The sequence below is a fragment of the Periplaneta americana genome, chromosome 2, assembly GCF_040183065.1.
Source record: "Periplaneta americana isolate PAMFEO1 chromosome 2, P.americana_PAMFEO1_priV1, whole genome shotgun sequence".
Taxonomy (NCBI): domain Eukaryota; kingdom Metazoa; phylum Arthropoda; class Insecta; order Blattodea; family Blattidae; genus Periplaneta; species Periplaneta americana.
In genome coordinates, this window is record NC_091118.1 from 212,754,270 (window position 1) to 212,779,202 (window position 24,933).

General features: G+C 35.8%; 1 protein-coding gene and 1 non-coding gene across 4 annotated transcripts in view; both read left to right on the forward strand.

Annotated features, from left to right (window-relative positions):
- Positions 1 to 24,933, forward strand: part of FER (tyrosine-protein kinase Fer) — an 81,864-nt gene that overhangs the window by 21,050 nt on the left and 35,881 nt on the right. For all 3 annotated transcript variants that reach the window (XM_069819514.1, XM_069819517.1, XM_069819518.1), the window contains exons 4-5: positions 19,186 to 19,282; positions 22,469 to 22,664. In XM_069819514.1, the coding sequence (XP_069675615.1) occupies positions 19,186 to 19,282; positions 22,469 to 22,664 (293 nt within the window). The remainder of the gene's footprint in view (positions 1 to 19,185; positions 19,283 to 22,468; positions 22,665 to 24,933) is intronic.
- Positions 15,206 to 15,277, forward strand: TRNAN-GUU (transfer RNA asparagine (anticodon GUU)). Its single transcript has one exon. It is a non-coding gene; the product is annotated as a tRNA-Asn (tRNA).

Consider the following 24,933-nt stretch of genomic DNA (forward strand, 5'->3'; position numbering starts at 1 on the left):
GCGATTTCGAAGCCATGGTCGTATGAGAAATAAAACATGCAAGATACAAGTACAAAATCCCCACGTTAGTAAACGCACGTTAATTTTAAAGAAACGAGGCATGGTAAAACAGTTAACTTTTAAAGATCTCGTTAAAATTAAATGATCCGTTTATTGACAAGTCGTTTGTGCTAATTTAAAGGAGCTTGGTGAAACCGGCCATTAGTATGTTGTACAAAACAGCAAACTAATCATTTCTCAAGAGAAGACCCATGTCCGGAAATACTAAAGTTTGGGCGATGTGGGTCGTCAAAGTATGACAGTGCTTCGGATATGGTGATAGACGTGCATTCCACATTTTATCAAGAAAACCTCCACCAATCCAACAAGAGCATCAGATCGTGCATTAAATTACAAAAGGGGTTCGAATTGTCGACCTCCAACTTGATTGCTAGGGACCGGATTTTTATGTAATTACATATTATATTCCTTTCAACCTAACCGTATATAAATAACAAATCTTTGCGAATCTTGTAATTACCATTAATATATTAAAATTTGATACTACATATTTTTACATATTTACCCCACATTACACATTATGGCTTGGTATTACATAAATCTACATATTTAGGGGGTTTATTCATTTTACTTCTCTAAAAGGGGAAAAATAAGCTTCTGTTAGGGAAGTTTACAATTTGAAATACGCAGATTTAAAAAGCCTTTTTACCTACCCAAGAAAAGATATATTTCGGCACGAAACACAACGTCCTTAGTTCCAGGCAAACAACAGTTATTAAATGCCTATAGTTTGAGGTTTTAGTGGTACTTTGTTTCTTACAGGGAACAGCTAAAATGCATGTGTCCCACATCTCCTCTTATTTTCTCCTAATCCAGTAAAGTGAAACAGTGCTTGCAGTTCTGTTGTGTCATTCATTTCACTCAGTTCTCTAGTTTTAGTACTTACAGTATAAAGTGCAAGTGAGTTTATCTACTGCTTTTAACTAACTAAAAAGGCCCCTGTATCTTCAATCCTAACGACGAAAATAAAATCATGGATTGCGATGGACGAAGGTTTCACTACAGATGGAAAAATAGTAATGTGTCACGTGTGCGGTAAAAAAGTCGGGTGCGCTATGAAATCACAACTGGAGAGTCTTACCTATCCTATACCTGCCAGATTTTGATATTAAATATTTTCATGATATGACATATTTTGATACATATTCAGCTTATTTTTCTTACATAAATATGTACATATTTCACACTTTGATATTACATAAAAATCCGGTCCCTATTGATTACATACCAAACTATGTATTTCCAGACATAGGTCTCCACTTAAAAATGTTCAGTTTTCTGTCCTGTACACCATACTGAGAGTTGTCGGTGTTATTTTGAACCACCCTGTAGACGGATGAGGTTATTCCCTTCGGACTACCGTCCACTTCTGTGGCGTATCGGTTAGCATGTCTGACCGTGTAACTGGCGAGCCCCGGTTCAAATTCTGGTTGACGTTTTTTCCAGGGTTTTCCCTTTCCTATTTTTGTCATTGTTTCAATATGTATTTTACTTCTGGTAGTGTGGAAGAGAAGGCCTCATGGCCTTAACTCTACCGGAACAAACAAACAGACAGACAGACAGACACTGGATAATTTTCGGCGGTGGATCTGACGCTAGATAACCATAGAAATTGATAAAGAATCGTGAAATAACCAATTTAAAAATAATAACTTTCGCCCTCTGAAGTGCGTTTGTAAGATCGCAACCAAAACATATTACTTGAAGTGCTGTTTGACTACGTACAGTCTTACAAAAAAGTTTTGTCGTCCAGATACTTTGTCTCAGAAAGGAAGCACTACGCATGATCAGACATACAACGAAACAAAACTAATTTTATTACCTCAACTAATCCTTCTGTTGTGAACCAAATCGCTCGTCCTCTGAACATGCGCACTGCCTCCTTTCTGAGACTTACAAAAGTAGCTGCGCGACAAAACTTTTTTCTAAGACTGTACGAGCTATTCCATCTCAAATCGACCGAAATACAGAGAAAATTGACCTTGCAATTTTTAAATACAATGAAACTTTTTCTGTCCGTTGACAACTGTGATACAATGCTTTGTGCAAAGTTTGAGGCATCAGAACTTCATAGTGTTTAAATTAAAAATATTTAAATTTATCGTATTTTCATAAAATTAGCAACTTTAAACTGTTGTGGCTCCGAAACCCTTTCACCCAATGATCAAAATCATGGTTTATTTTGATGCTGAGAAATTAAAGTTTATATTGACATGTAAACAGTTTTTCTTACTTTTTATGGAAATGGATAAATTTAGATTTTTCTTCATTAAGACGCCTTTGGCCACGAAAAAATATTTTAAAAATATATGGTTAGATTCCGCATTGAAAGTACAAATAAAAACATATTTTTTACTGATGGTATGTTGATAAGAAAGTATTGAAAATATCAAATAAATGAAATAAATAGTACGCGCGTGAACTAACCAGCTGACTGTGAGGCGGGAGATAGCCGAGGGAAGCAAGGCCAGGAGACAAACACGTGATGTGTCGTCTAGCAGTCATGGCTGTGCTAGCTTTATCACAAGTTTTCATAAACACAGGAGTAAAATGACGCCCAACGCTCGCTTATCTTCAGCTCTCGGCCAGTGCGTGCGGTACTGCGCCGTTCAAGTCTAGGCGTGTGAAAATAATCTATTTAATACCCTCGAAATTTATTGCCACTAAGCAAACAATGCCGAATCCCTCTTAATAATGCAAGGTTTTTTCTCAATATTTTTTTACATTTTTACAAATGGCCAAAAAGCCTAAAAGTAAGTAAAATCAGATTATCTGTCTCTCTGTGTACAATAAAAATAAGGATTACTTCTTAACATAACCTATCGAATGTCAGCTTCAAAATAAGCTCTCGTTCAATGTTCTGCAGTAAATGGTTCCAGAGTTCTGAGCGCTGAAAGAGGCTTGTTTTTATAAAATACGCTAAATTTGTCGCTCAATAATACGAAAACCGTTTGACTTTGGATAGTATATTTTTGAAAATGCACTCCCCTCAGCAGCTTGTATAAGTAGGGAAAAAATTAGAGTATAAAAAAATGCGAGGTTTTTTACTGATCGATTTCATATGGAATAGCCCGTACATATCAGCCAGAAGCTCAATGATAGGTAATGGTTAAGTTACATGATTATTCCTATTATTGACAGTCATATTTTGTTTATTGATAGTGACTTTGGCTGCCAAACAGGAGTTAACGTTGACATTAAAATTTTGGTCCATATCGGTTGAATAGGACGTCTCTAAATAAGTGAAACCAAACCAAGGAAAACTTACAGTCAATTAATTATCTTTAATTATTTGAGATATTGAGGTCTCAGCCTTGAGATTGTAGTTTATGTTTTAAATAAATGTATACTAAAGGATACTCTTATTATTACACACGTTTCCTTTCATTGTTGCGTCACGATTAAATGTGGACTCCAACCTTCAGCTAGCAGCGCATGACATCAAAGAAAGCGGCAGGAAATAAAAATGTATAAAGAAAAGTGAGTCATTTATTTATAAACTTTGTAGACTGGTTTACGATTCTTGGTTTTGATGTAGCTCAGACTGATCTTTGAAGGCACTGCGTATCAAACAAAACACGGTTTCATTACAACATTATATCAAAAGGCATTTTACTGCTCGATTTGTTTATAAAATTACATTTTTACAGTTCAATTTTTTCGAACAGCTATCAGTTTACGCTTATAAGTGCTCCTCTGATCGACCTGCTTAACTTTTACCAATAATTTTCGCATTATTATTGTTAAAACTTGACTGACAAAAGAACTACAAGCACAAGACGAATACAAAAGATCAGCTGTTAGTAACAACTGCAGGATTAAAAGCTTGATTATAAGATTATCGAAAAACTGACCATTCAGCTGGCGTTCACGTTTAGTGCCCGACCTTAAGGCCCATAACACACTTGCAGAGTTTTCGCTAGCGAGAATGTGTTGCGAGAAAATTCAAAGATTGATAACATGGATTCAAATGGACGTCCACACACTGGAAGAGATTCTCGTTCGAGGCAAAAACCTCGCGCGAGTTTCTCGCTGGAATCAGTAGCTCAGCGAATTTTCTTGACACATTTATCAAAGATGTTTGACATTTATACTCTTAGGGTGCTATCCATAAACATTTCGCAGCACGCGCTACGAGCGTACTAAGCTAGCCCCGGCTAACCACTGGTTACTAGTACAGAATTCAAATCATATCCTATCGCTAACACTGGTTTATGAATACGAAAAACGCTGATCATCTACCGGAAACCCGCTCTAAAAATGTCTATGAATATGGCCCTTTATGACGATTGAATGTAGAAAAAGATATCACAGGTGGCGATGAATTGTATTGTTTTTATTTGAAAATGAGGAAAGATGGCTGATAATTGCAGTCAGAAATTTATCGAACTTGTACGATATCACCCGTAGGCCTATTATATGATACACGGGATGAAAACTATAAAAACACGAAACTTAAAGACGAAATCTGGAGACAAATATCAGATTATCTGAAAATAAATAGGACTGTATTTTATTTTGATGATTTAATAGTATTAATTAAACATTTGAAATAATGTATGTATATGTCTTAACAGTTTACATAATTTTAATCAGAACATAGCAAAGAATCCTCTGTCAATAACACCTAAACGTATCATCATTCAAATCGAAACCAGTGTCCAAAACTCGCCCTTATTTTCGTAAGATACAATGTGATTTTCAGATATTTCCGGCTTTAATTTTAGGCCTACTTTTTCTTTTCATTAACAAAATATGTTCATGTAACTCCATTTCCTCATCATCTGAATACTCAGATTCAACATAGCATTCGTACGTAATTTGTAAAGTACGACAATATACGTAAATACATAACCTATAACATTTCCCCCAACGAGTGATTACTATAATCAGGAAAATGCTTTCTGCATGAAGGCAGTGCATAGATGATCATAGCGAGGTGTGATCTGTGATAGCGAAAACTCTTCAAGTGTGTTACGGGCCTAACTGTCATGTCACGTGACAGAGTAGTGATCCGCGCCGATGGCTACTCGATGCTGAGTGAACAATCCTTCGCGCGCCCGCGCTTTCACGGCTTACGGCTAGTCCACGTAACCAGTTGCTAAGCCTCCCGCCTCCACGCGCTGGAGACCGTGTCAGGCGTCAGTGTGAGTTCTACTCTTACAAGATAAGCACGTGTTCTTTAGGCAACGTAATACAGTGTGTTAATTAAGTTAATATGGCTCAATTCAGGTATTCTATTCCCCAAAGAGTATTCGTGTATGATTCATACAGAATCGGCTCGTGCTGTAAGGAGATTGTTTCAAGAGAGATTCCCTGGTGTCGAAGTCCAAACCTGTGAAGTAACGGTTAGCGCGTCTAGCCGCGAAACCAGGTGGCCCGGGTTCGAATCCCGGTCGGGGCAGGTTACCTGGTTGAGGTTTTCTCCGGGGTTTTCCGTCAACCCGATACGAGCAAATACTGGGTAACTTTCGGTGCTGGACCCCGGACTCATTTCACCGGCATTATCACCTTTATATTATTCAGACGCTAAATAACCTAGATGTTGATACAGCGTCGTAAAACAACCCAATAAAATAAATCCAAGTCCAAATCGAAGTTCGTTTCAAAGATCGGTAAATAAATTTCGAGAAACGGTGAGTGTTCTTGATAAAAAGCGTAGACAGCCACGTACAGACCACAGAAGAAACTCTAGATAACATTGGATATGCTTTGAAAACTCCTCCTAGAAAATCACTTCGAAGTCTTTGTCAGCAAATGGGTACTTCCTACGGCTTGGTTTTAACGGATTCTAGATATAGCCAAAGAAGATACTGTAATTCTGTGCCCGGGAGGTAAAAGGTCTTAAGTCAATTTTTTGTGAAATTCTGAAAGCGAAAACAATTCTCTAGAATCTGGTAAAACATCTAAAGTCAAATAAGACTCCTGACTGGATTTATAGAGCGTTACCAAATGTCCTAAGTACTTTTTGAATCGAGCACACACAGAATAAAGGATTTAAGAATATTTAATACTTTATTCCTTACAAACCATCACCTGTTTACGTTACATCCTTCCCTATTAAAAAGGTCTAACTTGTATTTTAGCCATTTTATCACATACTGATGCCCTTTCCTTTTAAAACTTAAAGCACCAGGGTAAACAGTCCTATAATTGTTTAAGACCCATTTTGCATTCCTAATAATTTACATTTCTCATATATTTTGACATGAAGATGGTCTTATGTTTATATAGTCCCTTCTACTTAGTTTGGGTTCTAGTCTTAAAAGGGCTTAAGTGCGGCTATTTTTGGAAATAATCAAGAAAATTGTTAAATGAGGAACATTACCTATTCTAAAAGAAATATAAACAAATAATATCCAGGAAAAACCTCTTAATTAAAAGAACTCTATAATTGACACCAATTTCAATATTTCTACTGCTCTCCTGAAAAGTATAAAATTTTTACTCAAGATCTTTTTCCTCCCGGCCACAGAATTCATTCTTCCTATATCCAACATTGCCAACACATTCTAACAGCTTAGTCAACCAGATTCCTGGGAACCTGCTCCCTGCACGACCTGATCGTCGCCTCAAGAAGAAAAGGCACAGTGATTTATTGATGCTTTGAGGAACGTTAATGGAGTCATCCTCTCCACAAGTCTCATATTGTTGAAATGTTAATTATTTCAGCACAATTGGAAGTACCAATGTGCAAAAATTGTCAAATAAAAGCAAAAAAATGTTATTGAAGTTAAAAGCCTTTCTTGATATGGGTGAGTGAATCACTATTACTTTACTTTTTAAGTGTTTATTAATGATAACTTACGCGACAAACTATACGTAGATTTATTGCGACTTCCGCTTTCTTATAACTTCAAATTTTGATTGTTTCCCTTTTGAATTGGCCCGTCAATATACACGCTTCATCATGAACTTAACCCAGTCAGCCACGATGACATTTGAACAAATGACGACGAAATGAGTCCCAGATCCGATGCCGAAAGTTACCCAGCAATTCTTCTTTAACTGGTTGAGGAAAATCTCAACTGTATTTTGTAAGGAGCGGATTTCTATGTAATTAAATATTATTTTTGCGTGTGATAAAACACAATTAACAAAATTAAAAATTCCGAATGTCAAGTTTCACGTTTAAAACCCGAATTTTATTTCACATAAAAACACATATTTTCACAAAAAATTTATGTAAATACATATTTTCAGGAAATATATTAAACTCACAAATCTTGGAGTTTTTTTACTTAAATAAGTTTTTTTACAAGAACTTTTAAATATTTTAAAACTAAATCAATTGTATCACTCAGAAATACATTATCTTTCTAAGAATTCTTGGTTACTTGGTGTTTCTAAGCGCTGTGTGGTGTATCCGTGATCCATTTTTGTAATAGTATCGCCTCAAGTTCTGAGAACTGCTAGGCAGCATATCAGTGTTATTATTAGAGAATAAATTAACATGGACAAGGAGGAGAGATCTTGAAACACATAATTAGGAATGTTTATTGTTGCTGAAGATGATTTCATTCCACGCTTTGTTTGTGAAACACAACGGATAAGAGCTCGGGTATAAACATTATTTAATTTAAACAAATCGCCTCTCGTTCATGCCTATGAAGTGAGGAAATACATCTTGTTGTGATTCCCCGTTATCGGACCATAAGCATAAGCTGCGTAGTGTAGACGTGGTGGCGTCGCTATAGGAAGTTTTTCTCCGACATTGTCAGTCAGTAGCTAGAAACATTTTTTTACTTTAAGACGTGTGTATATAAGTCTCTTAAGATGCCTAAAATCAAATCGAGTTTAAGATTGCGTCTACAGCAATATGTAGATGAATTTAAAAACATTTTTACTGCCGACGGAAAAGTGTTATTTTGCCAACCATGTGGTAAATCAGTAAGTGCAGATCAGAGCTCTCAGGTAACCCAACATTTGTCTGGAAACAAGCACATTGCCGCTGCTTCACGTGTGCATTCACGGCAAAACAGTGGATATAAAAAATGTGTAAAGTTGCTCAAGTATTGGAGGGTGTGCCTGTAGGTGAAATTGACGGTGTAGGTGTTTGTGACATTGCTCTCTTTAAATATGCACGTCTGACGTCCTGTGATGTGGAAAGATCGTTTTCACAGTATAAGTCGTTGTTCAGAGATAATGGGCATGCATTTGTGATGGAGAATTTGGAGATGACCTTTGTTGTTCACTGCAATTCTCGGCCAACTACTAGCAACTGATACTCAAGTGTGATTGGTGAATATCTAGTAACATTTTTTTTTTCAAGCTAAGTAAGGTATTTTTATCAACAGTAATGTCACGAGAGGTTTTGATTTTATCGATAAATCTGCGAGTGGAACACGAGCAGATTTATCTAGAGAAAATCAAAACTCGAGTGGGATTTAATTGACTATTACACGATTAGAAGAAAGTATATAAAGATTATAAGCAGGGAAAGGATTTATATGTAAATACATATTTACTTATAAAGCTAATATAATTTATATTTTGCATTATCTTTATGTTTCACAATGTGTAGGGTTGAAAAATCCTACTTTTATTTTCCATATTTTTCCATATTTTAGAGTTTAGTACATATTTTCGTTAATTTCCATATATTTTCCATATTTCATATAAAACAGTCCATATTATATTAGGTTTAACAATAAAACAAAACAAAATTCCATTAACTTTTAAAAATACATTTCAACAATAGAGATTTAAACACATGTTCAGTAATCCCTTTAACATCAGAGTTATTTGAAAATTAGCAGTCCTATCAACAATGGGAAAGTAAGTTACAAAACTGTATTAATTTAATTTAAAATTTTTAACAGACTTCAGTTGTGCAGCTCAACAGTTAAATGCCAGTCAGAGTACACATAGGTTCAGTTTTGTAAATCATACTATAAAGACGGTAAATATGCCAAAGTACGTCATTCAGTCAATTTAAAATCAAAACTAACAAGTTACATTTCAGAATTTAAAGAAGATGGTTTATCAACTGACAATAAAATATTATTTTGTAATTTGTGTCAGTGTGCAGTATCATCTACACAAAAGTTCCTGGTGCAACAACACATTACAACTAGTAAACATCAGGCCAACAAACAACTAAATTCCAAGCAGAGACAATTGTTTTTAACACAACCAACAACATCGAATGTAAGATCTGAGTTTAACATCGACCTGTGCCGTTCTCTCATCTCTGCTGATATTCCTCTCTACAAACTAAAGAATAAGGTCTTCAGGGAATTCCTTGAAAAATATACTCAACATACAATCCCGGATGAGTCAACACTTAGGAAGACGTATGCTCCATCCATCTACGATGAGACAATACAGAAGATAAGAGATGAAATTAAAGATAGTTCAATTTGGGTTTCCATTGATGAGACTCCCGACAAAGAAGGTAGACTTGTTGGTAATGTAGTTATCGGTTTGTTAAGTGAACAATATTCTGAACGAATTCTTTTACATTGTGATGTTCTAGAAAAGTGCAATAACAAAACTATAGTTAAACTGTTCAACGAAGCTATGGGTATCCTGTGGCCAAAGGGTATTATGTACGATAATGTGTTATTCTTTATTAGCGATGCTGCCCCTTATATGGTCAAAGCTGGACAAGCATTATCTGTTGTATATCCTAAATTGACTCATTTTACTTGTGTGGCGCATGCATTTCATCGTGTGGCAGAAGTGGTCAGAGACAATTTCCCTAAAGTAGATTTGTTGATTTCATCAGTGAAAAAAGTATTTCTCAAAGCTCCCAGTAGAGTTAACGTGTTGAAAGAAATGTACCCTGAAATTCCATTGCCACCAAAGCCAATTTTAACTAGATGGGGTACATGGCTAGAAGCAGTTGAATATTATGCCGAACATATAGACTCTATTAACAATGTTCTCCTTGCATTGGACTCTGAAGATGCAGTCTCAATTGATACTGCGAAAACAGTTACCTGTGACATAAGTGTGAAGAATGACTTAGCTCACATTCAGCATACATTTTCATGCATCATAAAAACGCTCAAAAGTCTCCAAAATAGGCACCTTTCACTATCTGAAAGTTTTGAAATTATAAATAGTACTGTGGAACAACTGAATCGTGGTAGAGGTAAAGTTGCAGATGCAGTAAGAGCTAAGGTGGACACTGTACTTTCAAAAAACCCTGGATATGAAGAACTACAAAAGGTTGTTGCTGTGATGAGTGGTGAATCAACAGTGAAGATTAACTTGGACTTATTCCCAGCAGACATTGTGAAATTGAATTATGTACCAGTTACTTCTTGTGACGTCGAACGCTCTTTTAGTCAGTATAAATCTATCCTCAGAGACAATAGAAGAAGATTCACTTTTCAGCACTTGAAAGAAATGTTTGTAACCTATTGTTATGGTAACAGACAATAAAAATTGTGTTTTGTTGAAACTACATTGGAAGATAAGGTACGTCCATTATATTGTTTGTTTAGTTTGATTAAAATGTACCAATATTTAACGTACATAGTCATTTTTTTATAATTTTAAGTCCATATTTAATTCCATATTTTGGTAAAAATCCATATTTAATTCCATATTTTGGTAAAAATAACTACATATATATTTACATATTTCATATATTTTTAGTCCATATAAATCCGTTCCCTGATTATAAGTAACAAAGTACTCCAATACAATAAAATATTAATTGACTTACGAAAATAAACCTGTCTTCAAATGTATTATTGCACCATTACGCTAGATGGCAGTTGTGCCAACTATGGAATCTTCATTGCACTCTGTAGACGGTTCCTAGTCAAGAAAGCTTTGTTGATTCAGTTTCATTTTTATTAAGACAGTTGCATTCCACTTCAATTATCCGAATCCCAGTAATCAACGTCACTTGACAGATGATTTTCAATAAATCTTAATATTAAACAATCTCTGATACGTGACTATCCATAATATCATATAGCAGAAGCTATAACATAACCTAACTAATATACACAAGTGTTAGAAAAGTTTTAATTAACGACGACGACATAAAAAATAAACATGAATAATTTTAAAAGGAATAATTATTGAATGTACAATTTTCAAATTTGAATGTGGTTGGTGGTTCAATTGATATTATATTGGACGTGTGCGTAATAGAAGTGGAACTCGTTGATTTAGGCCTACATGGTGTATTCAACTTATTCAGGATTTCAGAATGAATAATTTTAAAAGGAATAATTATTAAATGTACAGTTTTCAAATTTGAATGTGGTTGGTGGTTCAATTGATGTTATATTGGACGTGTGCGTAATAGAAGTGGAACTCGTTGATTTAGGCCTACATGGTGTATTCAAACTATTCAGGATTTCCGAATGGTGCTCTTCATTTATTTGTAAATCGGATTTCAGAAGATGCATAGATATGACCAGTGATCTTTATTAATTCTTGTTCTTGAATGCCAATGCGAGTCATATTTGAAACTGCTGTGCATCGACTGGAGTGGTTTGTAATTTTATATATATATATATTGACGTCCAGACCAGCGCAGTTTCAAATGTTGGCAAACAAAGAAACAAATGCTAGGGACGCAATAAAATTAAACAAATGCTAGGGACGCGATAAAATTGTGCGATAAGCAGCCATGATTGGTTGAAATACGTCCTTTCGTACCGTTTTATTGGTCAAAAGTAGTATGACGTAGTAAGAGTGTAATAGTCTTATTAAAAAAAAATATTATTATTTTTTTTATTTTTAGCAAATATTTTCGTACTTTTTATCACATAAAAAATAAATGTATTTATATTTTTAGCACATAAAAATCCGCTCCCTAGATAAGTTATATTTGTCCACCTGCCGAGAGATGTGTGAGCACAGTTTGAGGGGAGATTTCGACATCAGCTCATTAATATTTCACTTGTACGTTTCATTTAGACGCCGATTGTCATTTGATTTGTGCTTCGTATTTATATTTACAAACTGCACACACAACATGGGTCAATGCCCCTGTTTTATTTTTAACCGTCAGTTTATTTGATGTCTTCCACCTACTCGCGGTAGATTGTCGAGTATATTTCTGCTGAACGAGTTCATTTTAATACGAGGAAAGTTATATTCACATATTGTGAAATGTTTAAATATAATGAAAAATGATACGGAACGGAATCACACAACACGGTACGATCCCTATTAAAAGCTGAGGGAAGGGACGAGAAGAGGACTTCCGCGTTGTTACAAACACCGTAAAACGCGAAATACCTTCTTCAGATGAAAATAGGACGAAGTACAGGGACATCGTTTTATTTTTACTAGCATTTCTAATATTAACCTGGCTATATCTTTGAATCAACGATTGAGAACCGCAAACCCCCTTCCACGACTGGAGTTCGATGATACTGACGTAATATACAAACAAATCACTTTACTAGGTATAGGAGGGAGGAAAAGTAGTTCATCCATTTACGTAAACTAGGAAATATCGCGCTTTTGAGTTCGATAATTTTCATTGGGTTTTTGTTTAATCAAAATACAGTACAGTATTAACAAGGAGTGTTTTTACTCACGAACTGAGCTGTCCATGCGAACGTGTTCATTATGCAGTGTATATTATACTGTCTACAGCACATTAGCGTACAATATAGAGAATGAAGTTTAATTGAAAAATAATCATAATATGGATATTTAAACACATTTTTGAAAATGGTGGCCGTTCATTTCGATACAGGCTTCAGTTCTAATGTGCATATTATCGCACTATAGACCATTGTACGTAATTCCAATTACCAGGTTCGTACTTCTTATCAGTAACTCATGTTGAAATAATTCTGTACCTACACTATAAAAGAGTACCTTACGTACTGTAAATTCAATCTTCACTTCTGCCCGATCCGAAAAGATAAAATTACTCAGACATACTACCTATTGTCCGTGCAAGTGATTATGTTGCAGGGTAGTAGAAAGGGAGGAAATCACGTGACAGTTAATTACTTAACGAGGCCTTTTTAAGTTATTTTAAACAATTGTATAATATTACGTAGACGTCCAATTCCTAACAGAAATTAATGTTTTCAGAAAGAGCTAAGACAGCCCAGCTTTTACAGAGGGGCGAGCAGAAGTAGGTGGGGGAAATCGGGATGCAACGTAGGCAAACGGACAGTACCTGTGCGAAAATATGATTCAATATTGAAAGCTCTTTCGTCACTGGAAAACGCGAACATATTTCTGGAACGTACTATACTCACTAACTCAGTGCTGTTTACTATATGCGGTCCTGGTTCTGTGTGGAGGACGGTTGAACTTCATTAGTAGAAGGTGTGGGAGTGAAGTACATTCAAAATCTCAGGTACAATAAAAACTGAAGTAAAAATAAAATGATGTCCCTGTATTTTTGCGGAACGAGTTCATTTTAATATGAGAAAAGTTACATTCACATATTAGCCGTACCCGTGCGCTCCGCTGCACCCGTTAGAAATAAATATAAAGTAATTACATAATTAAAATAGGACATTTGATCCAGGTAAGATTCGTGTTTGATAGAAGGATAAATCGTTTAATATGTTACTTAATTTAAATTGTGTTTAAATAATTAAAATGCGATCATTTTGGTCCAGAGACACTCATTTGGTGCAATGACAATTCCTTTAACATGTTTCTTAATTGTTATTACATGCAACCATAGTTTAATGAACATTGACATCATTTAGATTTAATGTGTATACTTTATTTTACTTGTTATATGTTTCCATTGAATTATGGTTATTTAATTTAACCCTTGTTTTCTACGTATTCAGTAAATGGCGTTTGGCCCACTATGGTTCTGAACCCTTCAAATAACTTAAATTATATCATATAATATTACGTATTATATTATATTATATTATATTATATTATATTATATTACATTACATTATATTATATCAGAAGTTACTGTAATAACATTATAGCATTATGTCCATCTAGAGAAACTACACTTTCCAATGGTGAAATAATAATTAATTATACAAATCGGTTAATTTAGCTTCCGATATTACTTCATACGAACACAGAAACATTGTCTGTAGGCTATCTTTCCTAGCTTTGGATTGTTGCTGTCCAAGGCCCCTTATAGACGAAGTCATTTGTTTTTTAATTCATTACACGGCCTTAGATGGCAGTTATTTTAATTTTAAAACTCATTTATCTCATTAAATATCAGTCCTATCAAAATTTTTCAAGGAATAAAACTTATCGCAAATTAGTTTTTAAAGAAAGTTTTGTTATGTAACATTTTTCACGAAAATCAGTAATCTTCATATTTCGATTTATTTAATTCAGGCCTCCTTATAACCCCCCTTTTAAATAATGTATTTTGAATGTCATACAGCCTAAAATCTAAGTTACAACGAACTTAATTTATATTCCAAGTTTCATCGAAATCCGTTCAGCCATTATCGCGTGAAAAGGTAACAAACAAACATACAGGCAGACAGACATACAAACAAAAATGTCAAAAAAGCGATTTTCGGTTTCAGGGTGATTAATTATATATGTTAGGACCAATTATTTTTGGAAAATCGAAAATTACCAGAAAAATTTCGGCTACAGATTTATTAGTATAGATTGTGAAATGAATAATTTCGAGGGAAAAATTGTTCCGGAGCCGGGTATCGAACCCGGGACCTTTTGTTTAACGTACCAACGCTCTACCACTGAGCTACTCGGGAACTCTAACCGACACCGATCCAATTTTTCCCTCTATATCCACAGACCTCAAAGTGGGCTGACAACCGTCAAGCAACCAACTTCGAGTGCACACTAACTCCGTGTGACTTAAATTGTGGTTTTCTGTTAACGAACAGTGACGTGTATTATGCAAATCAAGATTTCAGGTATAACTCCCTGTAAAGTTGATTTGAATAATTTCGAGGGAAAAATTGTTCCGGAGCCGGGTACCGAACCCGGGACCTTTGGTTTAACGTACCAACGCTCTACCACTAAGCTACTCGGGAACTCTAACCGACACCGCCCCAATTTTTCCCTCATATACCTGAAATCTTGATTTGCATAATACACGTCACTGTTCGTTAACAGAAAACCACAATTTAAGCCACACGGAGTTAGTGTGCACTCGAAGTTGGTTGCTTGACGGTTGTCAGCCCACTTTGAGGTCTGTGGATATAGAGGGAAAAATTGGATCGGTGTCGGTTAGAGTTCCCGAGTAGCTCAGTGGTAGAGCGTTGGTACGTTAAACCAAAGGTCCCGGGTTCGATACCCGGCTCAGGAACAATTTTTCCCTCGAAATTATTCAAATCAACTTTACAGGGAGTTATACCTGAAATCTTGATTTGCAGATTGTGAAATGTTTAAATATAATGAAAAATGATATGGAATCAAAATCACAGAAAACGGTACGATGACTATTAAAAGCTGAGGGAAGGGACGAGAAGAATACTTCCGCGTTGTTAAAAACATCGTAAAACACGAAATACCTTCTTCAGATGAAAATAGTACGAAGTATATATACAGTATGTAAATTGTAGTGGTTGGGGCCGTTATAAAAAACTAACCCTACTTGACTGACATGCTGTACACACAGTTCGGCCTCAGCGCATTCTTTGAGAGGCTCTTCTCCGGCTTTCAGATGGATTGTTAAGTAATTCCTAGGCCGCAGCGTAACGTGCGTGCGACAAGGAAGACGACCTTGTTCAGACTTATATTTAGTATTGCGGCACGCAGCTTTTAGCCGTGATCTCAGCATTGGAGGATAATATTGATGGATAGATACTTTTCCTGTTTGTGCAACGAGCCTGCTACTCGTCATAATTAATGTAGTGTCTTTCTTTTCTTTATTTATTTGTTGTCATAGTAATTCAAATCATGACGTCATGTGCTGTTGCCAGATATGCGAGTTAAACTTGTGTAATTACCGTTGAATGATCATAAACAACATTTTATTGTTGAATTAAAATTAATTTCTGCTTACTGTATGAAGTACAAAGCGACGATTTGTGGCATTGCAAAAATCTATCGATATTTTCACTAAAATTGGTTTACTCTGTGTGTGTATAGCGATCTTCCTTCAACTCCTGGATGAATTTTATTCATGTTCATTGTCGAAGAGTCAATTTAACTAGGAATAATGCGCCTGAAATGTTATCATTACTTACTTACTGGAGGTTCATTGTCGCCCTTACATAAGCCCGCCATTGGTCCCTATCATGTGCAAGATTACTCCATTCTCTATCATCATATCCATTTTAATATTATCTTCCCATCTACGTCTCGGCCTCCCCAAAGGTCTTCTTCCCACTGGCCTCTCAACTAACTCTGTCTATGCATTTCTTGATTCGCTGATACATGCTACATGCCCTGCCCATCTCAAACGTCTGGATTTAATGTTCTTAATTATGTCAGGTGAAGAATACAATGCGTGCAGTTCTGTGTTGTGCAACTTTCTCCATTCTCCTGTAACTTCATCCCTCTTAGCCCAAATATTTTCCTAAGCACCTTATTCTCAAAGACCCCTACCCTATGTTCTTCTCTCAAAGTGAGAGTATGTTATTATTATTATTCTACAAAACTAATTGATATGATGTATATCTTTTAATCTTTTAAAAAATGGAAAGCTCCTGACGTTATATCATCTTACGTGAATACGTCTAAATTCGGTGCAGTACTAGGGACGAAATACCTTCTATGCCGGATTTTCAGTACCAGAAAGTTGACTGACACATTTTCACGCCAGTTTTGTAGCACTTATAATTTACAAACTAAACGACATATTATTCCAGTGAAGTAAACGACAATCGGCAGACGAAGGATCAAAATATCCAACGTTGAGTTGGAGCAGGTGACTTCATCTAGCGATACAAGGGAGGGAGAGTTGAGGCACGAATTGGCGGGTCGCGCGGCAGCCGAGGCAGTGTAACTCGAGATTTCGAAGCGATAGAACGTTAGAAGTGGTGTCAAACGATTCATGCGAAGCGATAGAACGTTCGTAGTTGCGTCAAACAATTCATAACGAACCAGGCAACAATCTAAATTGAGCAACAATCAGCAATCGACAAGTTAAATAGAAAAAATTCGCGAGTGAAGTTGAGTGAAGAGAGAAAACTCACAATGTGGAGGCATATGCAGCGCAAATGGGAGCGGGCATATAAGCAATGGTTAGAAAATGATAGAGCATGATGGTTACTATAGCAACCGATAATACCGGCGTGTTTACTCTCAGTGTATACAAGATGGTTACTCCCAGGAGTCCCAGCACAGAGAAGATGTACCTGGTTTTCAGGGTATCTGGAAAGAAGAGATGTTGATTGTCACTGTTGACGTTTACCTTAGCGACGTATTCAGGCATAAATCTTGCGGCTGTGTCTCTGATACAGTCTACCCCGATTTTTTTATGATTTTGTGAAAAAGAAAGTCTTGTAAGCACAGAGATTCGAACCGGAGTTCTCTCACACGCGTACCCGTCGTTATCAAACTATGCAGAAATGTTACAAATGAACTGCAACCGACGGGCAGTTGTATGAATCTTGGTTCGAATCTCAATATTCACAAGATTTTTCCTTTTACCTACGTCATTTGTTAAGAAGTCGTTTTTGGAAAAATGTCTGACCATCTACACCTGTATAGTAGGTAGAATATGTAGACCATAGTAATGTGAAATTTGGCATCAATTTACAAATAAATTAATTTAATTATAATTTTTATGTAACACAAAATAGTCAGACGCTTAAATTTTCCTAGAACAATTACATTATTGTTACTATTATTCTTTTGTTCACGACTCACTTTAACTGCTTTTTGGACCCCCAGACGGCCGCGGCTCCCAGGTTAATAATAATAATAATAATAATAATAATAATAATAATAATAATAATAACTAACTAACTTACTGGCTTTCAAGGAACCCGGAAGTTCATTGCCACCCTCATATAAGCCCGTCATTGGTCCCTGTCCTGAGTAAGATTAATCCATTCTCTATCATCATATCCCACCTCCCTCAAATCCATTTTAATATGATCTTCCCATCTACGTCTCGGCCTCCCCAAAGGTCTTTTTCCCTCCGGCCTCACAACTAACACTCTATATGCATTTCTGGATGCGCCTACACGTGCTACATGCCCTGCCCATCTCAAACGTATGGATTTAATGTTCCTAATTATGTCAGGTGAAGAATACAATGCGTGCAGTTCTGTGTTGTGTAACTTTCTCCATTCTCCTGTAACTTCATCCCTCTTAGCCCCAAATATTTTCCTAAGAACCTTATTCTCAAATGCCCTTAATCTCTGTAACAACCGGTAATATAACTGTTTTATAAATTCTAATTTTCAGATTTTTTGACAGCAGACTAGATGACAAAAGCTTATCAACCGAATAATAACAGGCATTTCCCATATTTATTCTGTGTTTAATTTCCTCCCGAGTGTCATTTATATTTGTTACTGTTGCTCCAAGATATTTGAATTTTTCCACCTCTTCGAAGGATAAATCTCCAATTTTTGTATTTCCATTTCGTACAATATTCTGGTCACGAGACATAATCATATACTTAGTCTTTTTGGGATTTACTTCCAACCCTATCACTTTACTTGCTTCAAGTAGAATTTCCGCGTTTTCTCTAATCGTTTGTGAATTTTCTCCTAACATATTTACAATAATAATAATAGCAGCAGCAGCAGCCAGTGACGAAGCTTGAGTTGTGAGGGCACTAGGAACAATAGACTGTGCCGGTCCTATTTCACATTGTTTGTAATGAGGCGATATTAGCGATCCTAGTGGTTAGCAACTGTCTATGGATGCATATTTACTACTTATCGAGTTTCGTAACTGTATATACTAGACTGTGGTAGTAGTTTAATAGTAATAAAATTAAGTGGTTTATACTTCATTGTACATATTTTCTGTAATTTGAAGTACAATAGGACTAAACTTAAAAGAGTATCATAATATCTAATTCGAAAATGGTGGTGACATCACCATTTGTGAAACAAGCCATTCTGTAGGAGGATGCTACTGTCGCAATAGACACTCAACGATGAGTTTGTTTCTTAATATCATCATCATCATCATCATCATCATCATCATCATCATCATCATCAGGAATTTGTTCTTAGTAGCCTGGTTCGATCTCATCTGTTAAGTTTCTGAACTGTCTATGATTTTAAAATCCTGCATTTTATGTTTCAGTTGACTGAAGATGTCGCCCGTAAGAGAACAGAATACCAGAAGTACCTGGAGCTGTATAAACTCATGAGATCGAGGTTCGAAGAGCACTACGTCAAGTGTAAGTATGTTTAATTGCATTGCAGTCTTAGACTTGTTTACTTTTTCATTGAGAAAGTATCATGACGCTGCAAGAAAAGCTTATATTTTTTCGGAAATACATGTTTTCAGCATCCTTATTGTGGAAAAAGTGGTTTTTGGCATTCTGTTTGTGTACAGCGATTTCTCCTAAACCAGGGTTGGGTAAAGTAGGGTCCATAGACCAACTGTGATCATCTGATGTGTTCAATCCAGCCTGCGGATAAATTACAGAGAAGCTGTCGCACGGGAAGTTGGTTACATTTCGCTTGTTTACACCATAATTAAGGAAGCTGATATCCGAGCATAGAATGCATGTAAGAAGTTACCTAGAATTATAAGTGAAGGGATCAATCAATCAATCTTCTTAATGTATCCAGCTGTTTGCTGACAACATAAAGTCCACTACGGTCCACTGTAGTCTATTCAGTTGTTGTTTTTCACTAGAAATGAGGGGTATTTCGATCGGTGTTCATTATAGATGCCTGTTGCTAGCAGCCAGAGTTGGGGTGTAGTCAATATATACTGAGGGCTGTGTCTTCTGCAACTGGTACTGATGATTTTAATTTACTTCTTTTGTGGTTTATGGATGGACAGTATAGAAGAATGTGTTCCAGATCTTCATCATGATTATTACACCACAGACAAGTAGGATTATCAGAAATGTGAAATCGGTGTAGGTACAATTGAGTGACAATGTGACCTGTTCTGGCTCTTGTTAAAAATGTTTGAACATGTCTGGGCAAGTTTTTGTACATTTCCAGGTCATTTGGTCCCTAAGTGTAAAATTCTCCGGAGGTAAAATAGTCCCTCAATCGGATCTCCGGGTGGGGACCTCACTGAGAGATGCCAAGAACCGTACTAAAGTACTTATTTGGAACACCAAAAGTCACACCATCAGGGCCAAGTTTAATATTGAAAAGAACCATATAATGAGACAAAGAGGCAAATATAATACCAAAAGGATTGAAGTATAGTGTCAGTCCAATGCAGAAGCAAAATCCATTCTCTGTAATATAAAAAATGAAGCTAAAAAGAATAAATTCCATGTCTCATTAAGTAGTACATTTAAAGACCGAGAATTAAAACGGAAAGGCAACATTAACGAAAAAGATATAAGCGAAGGGATGAAACACATCCAGATCTACTGTGAGTAGAATACAAAATAAATTAAATGAAAATGGACTTGTGAGAGATGTCCAAAGATCTGGTAGATTATCATCAACTACTGAAGAATTGGAGCTAAACATTTTGATAACTGTGAAAGATAATCCACATTCTTCACTTACTGAATTACAATCTACATTATTTGATGTATCAAGAACAACCATCTGGAGACTGCTGCGTTTTAATAAAGTGCAGCCCTTGCAGGAACTAATGGAAGAAGACAGAGACAGAAGATTGCAATTCTGTGAGGCAGTGACCAACCTCTGCGATAGAGATCCCAATTTCGTATCAAGCTTGTTTTTCTTTGATGAATTACATTTTGTCTGAACGGAGAAGTGAACAGACAAAGTTGCAGGTACTGGCCAGAAACTAACCCATGCTGGATGGTAGAAACTCAGCACGCAATTTCCCCAGAAGGTAAATGTATGGGCAGGGATTCTAGGATGCAGAGTTATTGGCCCCTACTTTTTTTATGTTCCCTACACTTAATGGGGCCCAGTATTTAGAATTTCTGCGTGAAGAGTTAATACCAGCCTTTGCCGTTCTTCACTCAAACCTCAGGATCCAGACTTACCTAATGATTCCATCTGGTATCAGCAAGATGGGACTCCTCCTCATTATGCTGCTCCTGTACAGCAATATCTGAATGAAGTGTTTCCTAATAGATGTATCTGAAGAAGAGGATTTGTAGAGTGGCTTGCAAGATCGCTGGATCTTCCCTCTTGATTACTTTCTATGGTGTTATTTGAAATGTGAGACGTTTGCTACGAAGCCTGCTGATATTGATGTATTGAAAAGAGGAATATGAGTGGAGTGTAGAGAAATACCATCAGCAGTCATTGAAAATGTTAAACAGGAGTTTGTTCTGCGTCTTTCACATTGCCAGATCGTAAATGGGCAACATTTTGAACATTTAATTAATTGAACATTTGCTTCTGTAACACATTTATTTTAACTATTTATTTTGTTACTATAGCAACGTTTATTGTATAAAACAATTTATAGCACAGTCTAGTATATACAGTCACAAAACTTGAGTTTATGAGGGTACTAGAAACAATAGACTGTGCAGGTACTATTTTGCATTGTCTGTAATGAGGCAATAGTAGTGAAACTAGTGGTTAGCAACTGTCTGTGGATGCATATTTACTATGTATTGAGCTTCGTGACTGTATATACTAGACTGTGTTTATAGCTTGTGTAAAACAATTGCTAGCTTGTGTAACCATGGAGAATAATAAAATCTTCACTCATTTAAGGTTTATGTGACTGCAACCTGTGTATATTTTTGTGTGGCTTTACTTTGTTTATAGTGTTTTTTTTCTCTCTCTCTCTTTATTTCTTGTGTAGCTTCATTTTGTATATAGTGTATTTTTTTCTGTCTATTTCTATTATTGTATTTGTATTCCTGGTGTTGTGGAAAAGAAGGTCTGATGGCCTTAACTACACCAGAATAAATAAATAAATAAATAATAAATAAATAATAAAATCTTCCGCATGATATACAAAAAAATATAGAATTTATTTTAAAAATGTTTGCGATGACGTCACATCTCGCACAACAATGGTATCAAGAATGGTTTTTTTTGTGAAAAAGTGTCTTTTAAAATATACTGTTTGATGTGTCTGATAGTTTTTCGAAAAACATTTTCATTTAGCTGTAGCAGAAAATATGCGTGACTTTTGAAATGCATTGTATAATGGTTTTCTAGTCCATTATTTTGAAGATAAGTTTTTAGACTGCAAAAATTGTTAAATATTTATTATAATTCTAGTCTGCTAATGTCTAAATACATTTACAACTAATTATTCTTTTTTATAAAATTTGATTATAATTATGTGAATATTTAATATAAGTTGGGAAGACGGTAAATTAAGGACAAATTATCAACTCATTTAAGTTTCTCAACTCTGAGAAATAAACGTTGGCTTAAGTATCCTTAGTTTCTGTAATGCTAATTTATAAGAGAGCTTTTGTATATTTTCCTTTGTGCTGAAATAGCTGGCAGAGGAGGCCGCAAACTGGACGACGTGCGGGACAAGTACCAGAAGGCTTGCCGCAAGTTGCACCTCACACACAACGAGTACGTGCTACTGCTGTGCGAGGCGGCGGAGTATGAGCGAGACTTTCGCACGGTGCTGCTCCCTGGGCTACTGGACCACCAGCAAGCTGTGCAGGAAGCCTTCATTCTGTCTTGGTGAGACTTACTTACTTATGGCTTTTAAGGAACCCGAAGGTTCATTGCCGCCCTCACATAAGCCTGCCATCGATCCCTATCTTGAGCAAATTAATCCAGTCTCTACCATCATATCCCACCTCCCACAAATCCATTTTAATATTATCCTCGCATCTACATCTCGGCCTCCCCAAAGGTCTTTTTCCCTCCGGCCTCCCAACTAACACTCTATATGCATTTCTGGATTCGCCCATATGTGCTACATGCCCTGCCCATCTCAAACATCTGGATTTAATGTTCATAATTATGTCAGGTGAAGAATACAATGCGTGCAGCTCTGCGTTGTGTAACTTTCTCCATTCTCCTGTAACTTCATCCCTCTTAGTCCCAAATATTTTCCTAAGCACCTTATTCTCAAACACCCTCAACCTATGTTCCTCACTCAAAGTGAGAGTCGAGTTTCGCAGCCATACAGAACAACCGGTAATATGTCTTGGTGAGAAAATCCAGCAAAAAGAAAACACGTGTGTAAAACAGTGACAAGGAAAATTCATCACTCAGCAATTCATTATACACAAAGTTCACTGCTTAGCAGACAGATGGCTCTTTTAATGGGAGTGAAGATGCCTTTGCAACTTCATTTTGAGATCTCGGCAAGAAAAACATTAAAATGTTCTTTATATTTAAAGTTACTAAACAGAGAAATGCTAGTAAAATCGTGTACTGTACTGTGGCTAAATTTGAATATGAAAGGAAGGGGCATTATTTTTCATAACAGTAAATTTTATGATGCGAAATTATTTCAGTAGGCCTGCAGTGTAGAAATCAGACTCTGTTAAGGTGTTTATCTGTGAGAGTCAGTTTTGTGCAGTTTGTATATTGCCTCAATATGAGTAAGCGTAAGTTGGTGGAATTAACCTTTGAAAGGAAGGAAGGTTCTAGGGGGTTGCACAATTATTTTAGTTGTACTGAAATTTTATTAAACTGAAATTGATAAAATCTGAATGTATGCAGTGAGGGAAGTGGGAAAAAACCAAAGGCGGTATGCTACCCCAAGATTTTTCGCCTGGCATACCTCGATTTAAAAAAGGCATACCCCCCTTCCTTACAACATACACATACATGATCGATCGATCAATCAATCAATCAATCAATCAATCAATCAATCAATCAATCAATCTTCTTAATGTATCCAGCTGTTTGCTGACAACATAAAGTCCACTATAGTCCACTGAAGTCTATTCAGTTGCTGTTTTTCACGAGAAATGTGGGGTATTTTGATCGGTGTTCATTATAGATGCCTGTTGCTAGTAGCCAGAGGTGGGGTATAGTCAATATATACTGCAGGGCTGTGTCTTCTGCAACTAGTACTGATGATTTTAATTTACTTCTTTCGTGGTTTATGGATGGACAGTACAGAAGAATGTGTTCAGATCTTCATCATGATTATTACACCACAGACAAGTAGGATTATAGATGATGTAAATAATAAATTGTTTTGTGCAGTCAATAACGCGAGTCTTTGGAACTTATGCAACACATTAAATTTCTTAATAAAATAATTTCAGTTATTTACTAGATTATTTTGCAATGTCCATTGAGTCTTATCATTTAAAATAATGTTAAAACTTCAAAGTGCCTTACTTAATTATTAATAAAAAGTGCAACAACAACAAAAATGACACAGTCACTAAATTGGCAACAGTGGCCACCACAAGCGACAGACCACAGCCTTCTATACTTGAAATACTACCCTTGTAAGCATTATTGTTTTAAGAGAATTTTTTCTTTATTGGTTCATAGTTTTATTTTGTAATGGATTTATTCTCTTATTTGTTGGTAATTCGATTTTTTATTAATATAAGATATTATATATGAGTAGCTTAATATCAAAGACGGACATCTGACCTCAATCGAAATTTAGATAGCTGTGGTTTTTTATACAATTTTTCATGCTCTTTCCAGTTATAGTGAAACCATATGCAAACTCTAAGACTACATTTATAAAATAAATTGTGTTCAATATTACAAAGAACACTGTGAATTAAAAAAATTGCCTCTAAATTAAAACTATGGAGACGACAAATGTCCGTCTTTGATATTAAGCTACTCATATACATATATATATATATATATATATATATATATATATATATATATATACAGGGTGTATCAAAAATACGTGTATAAACTTCAGGCATGGGTTCCTTACACCAAAAGAAGGAAAAAAGTTCATATGAACATATGTCCCATAATCCTTTGTTTCCCCGTTAGGAACTGTTCAACACAT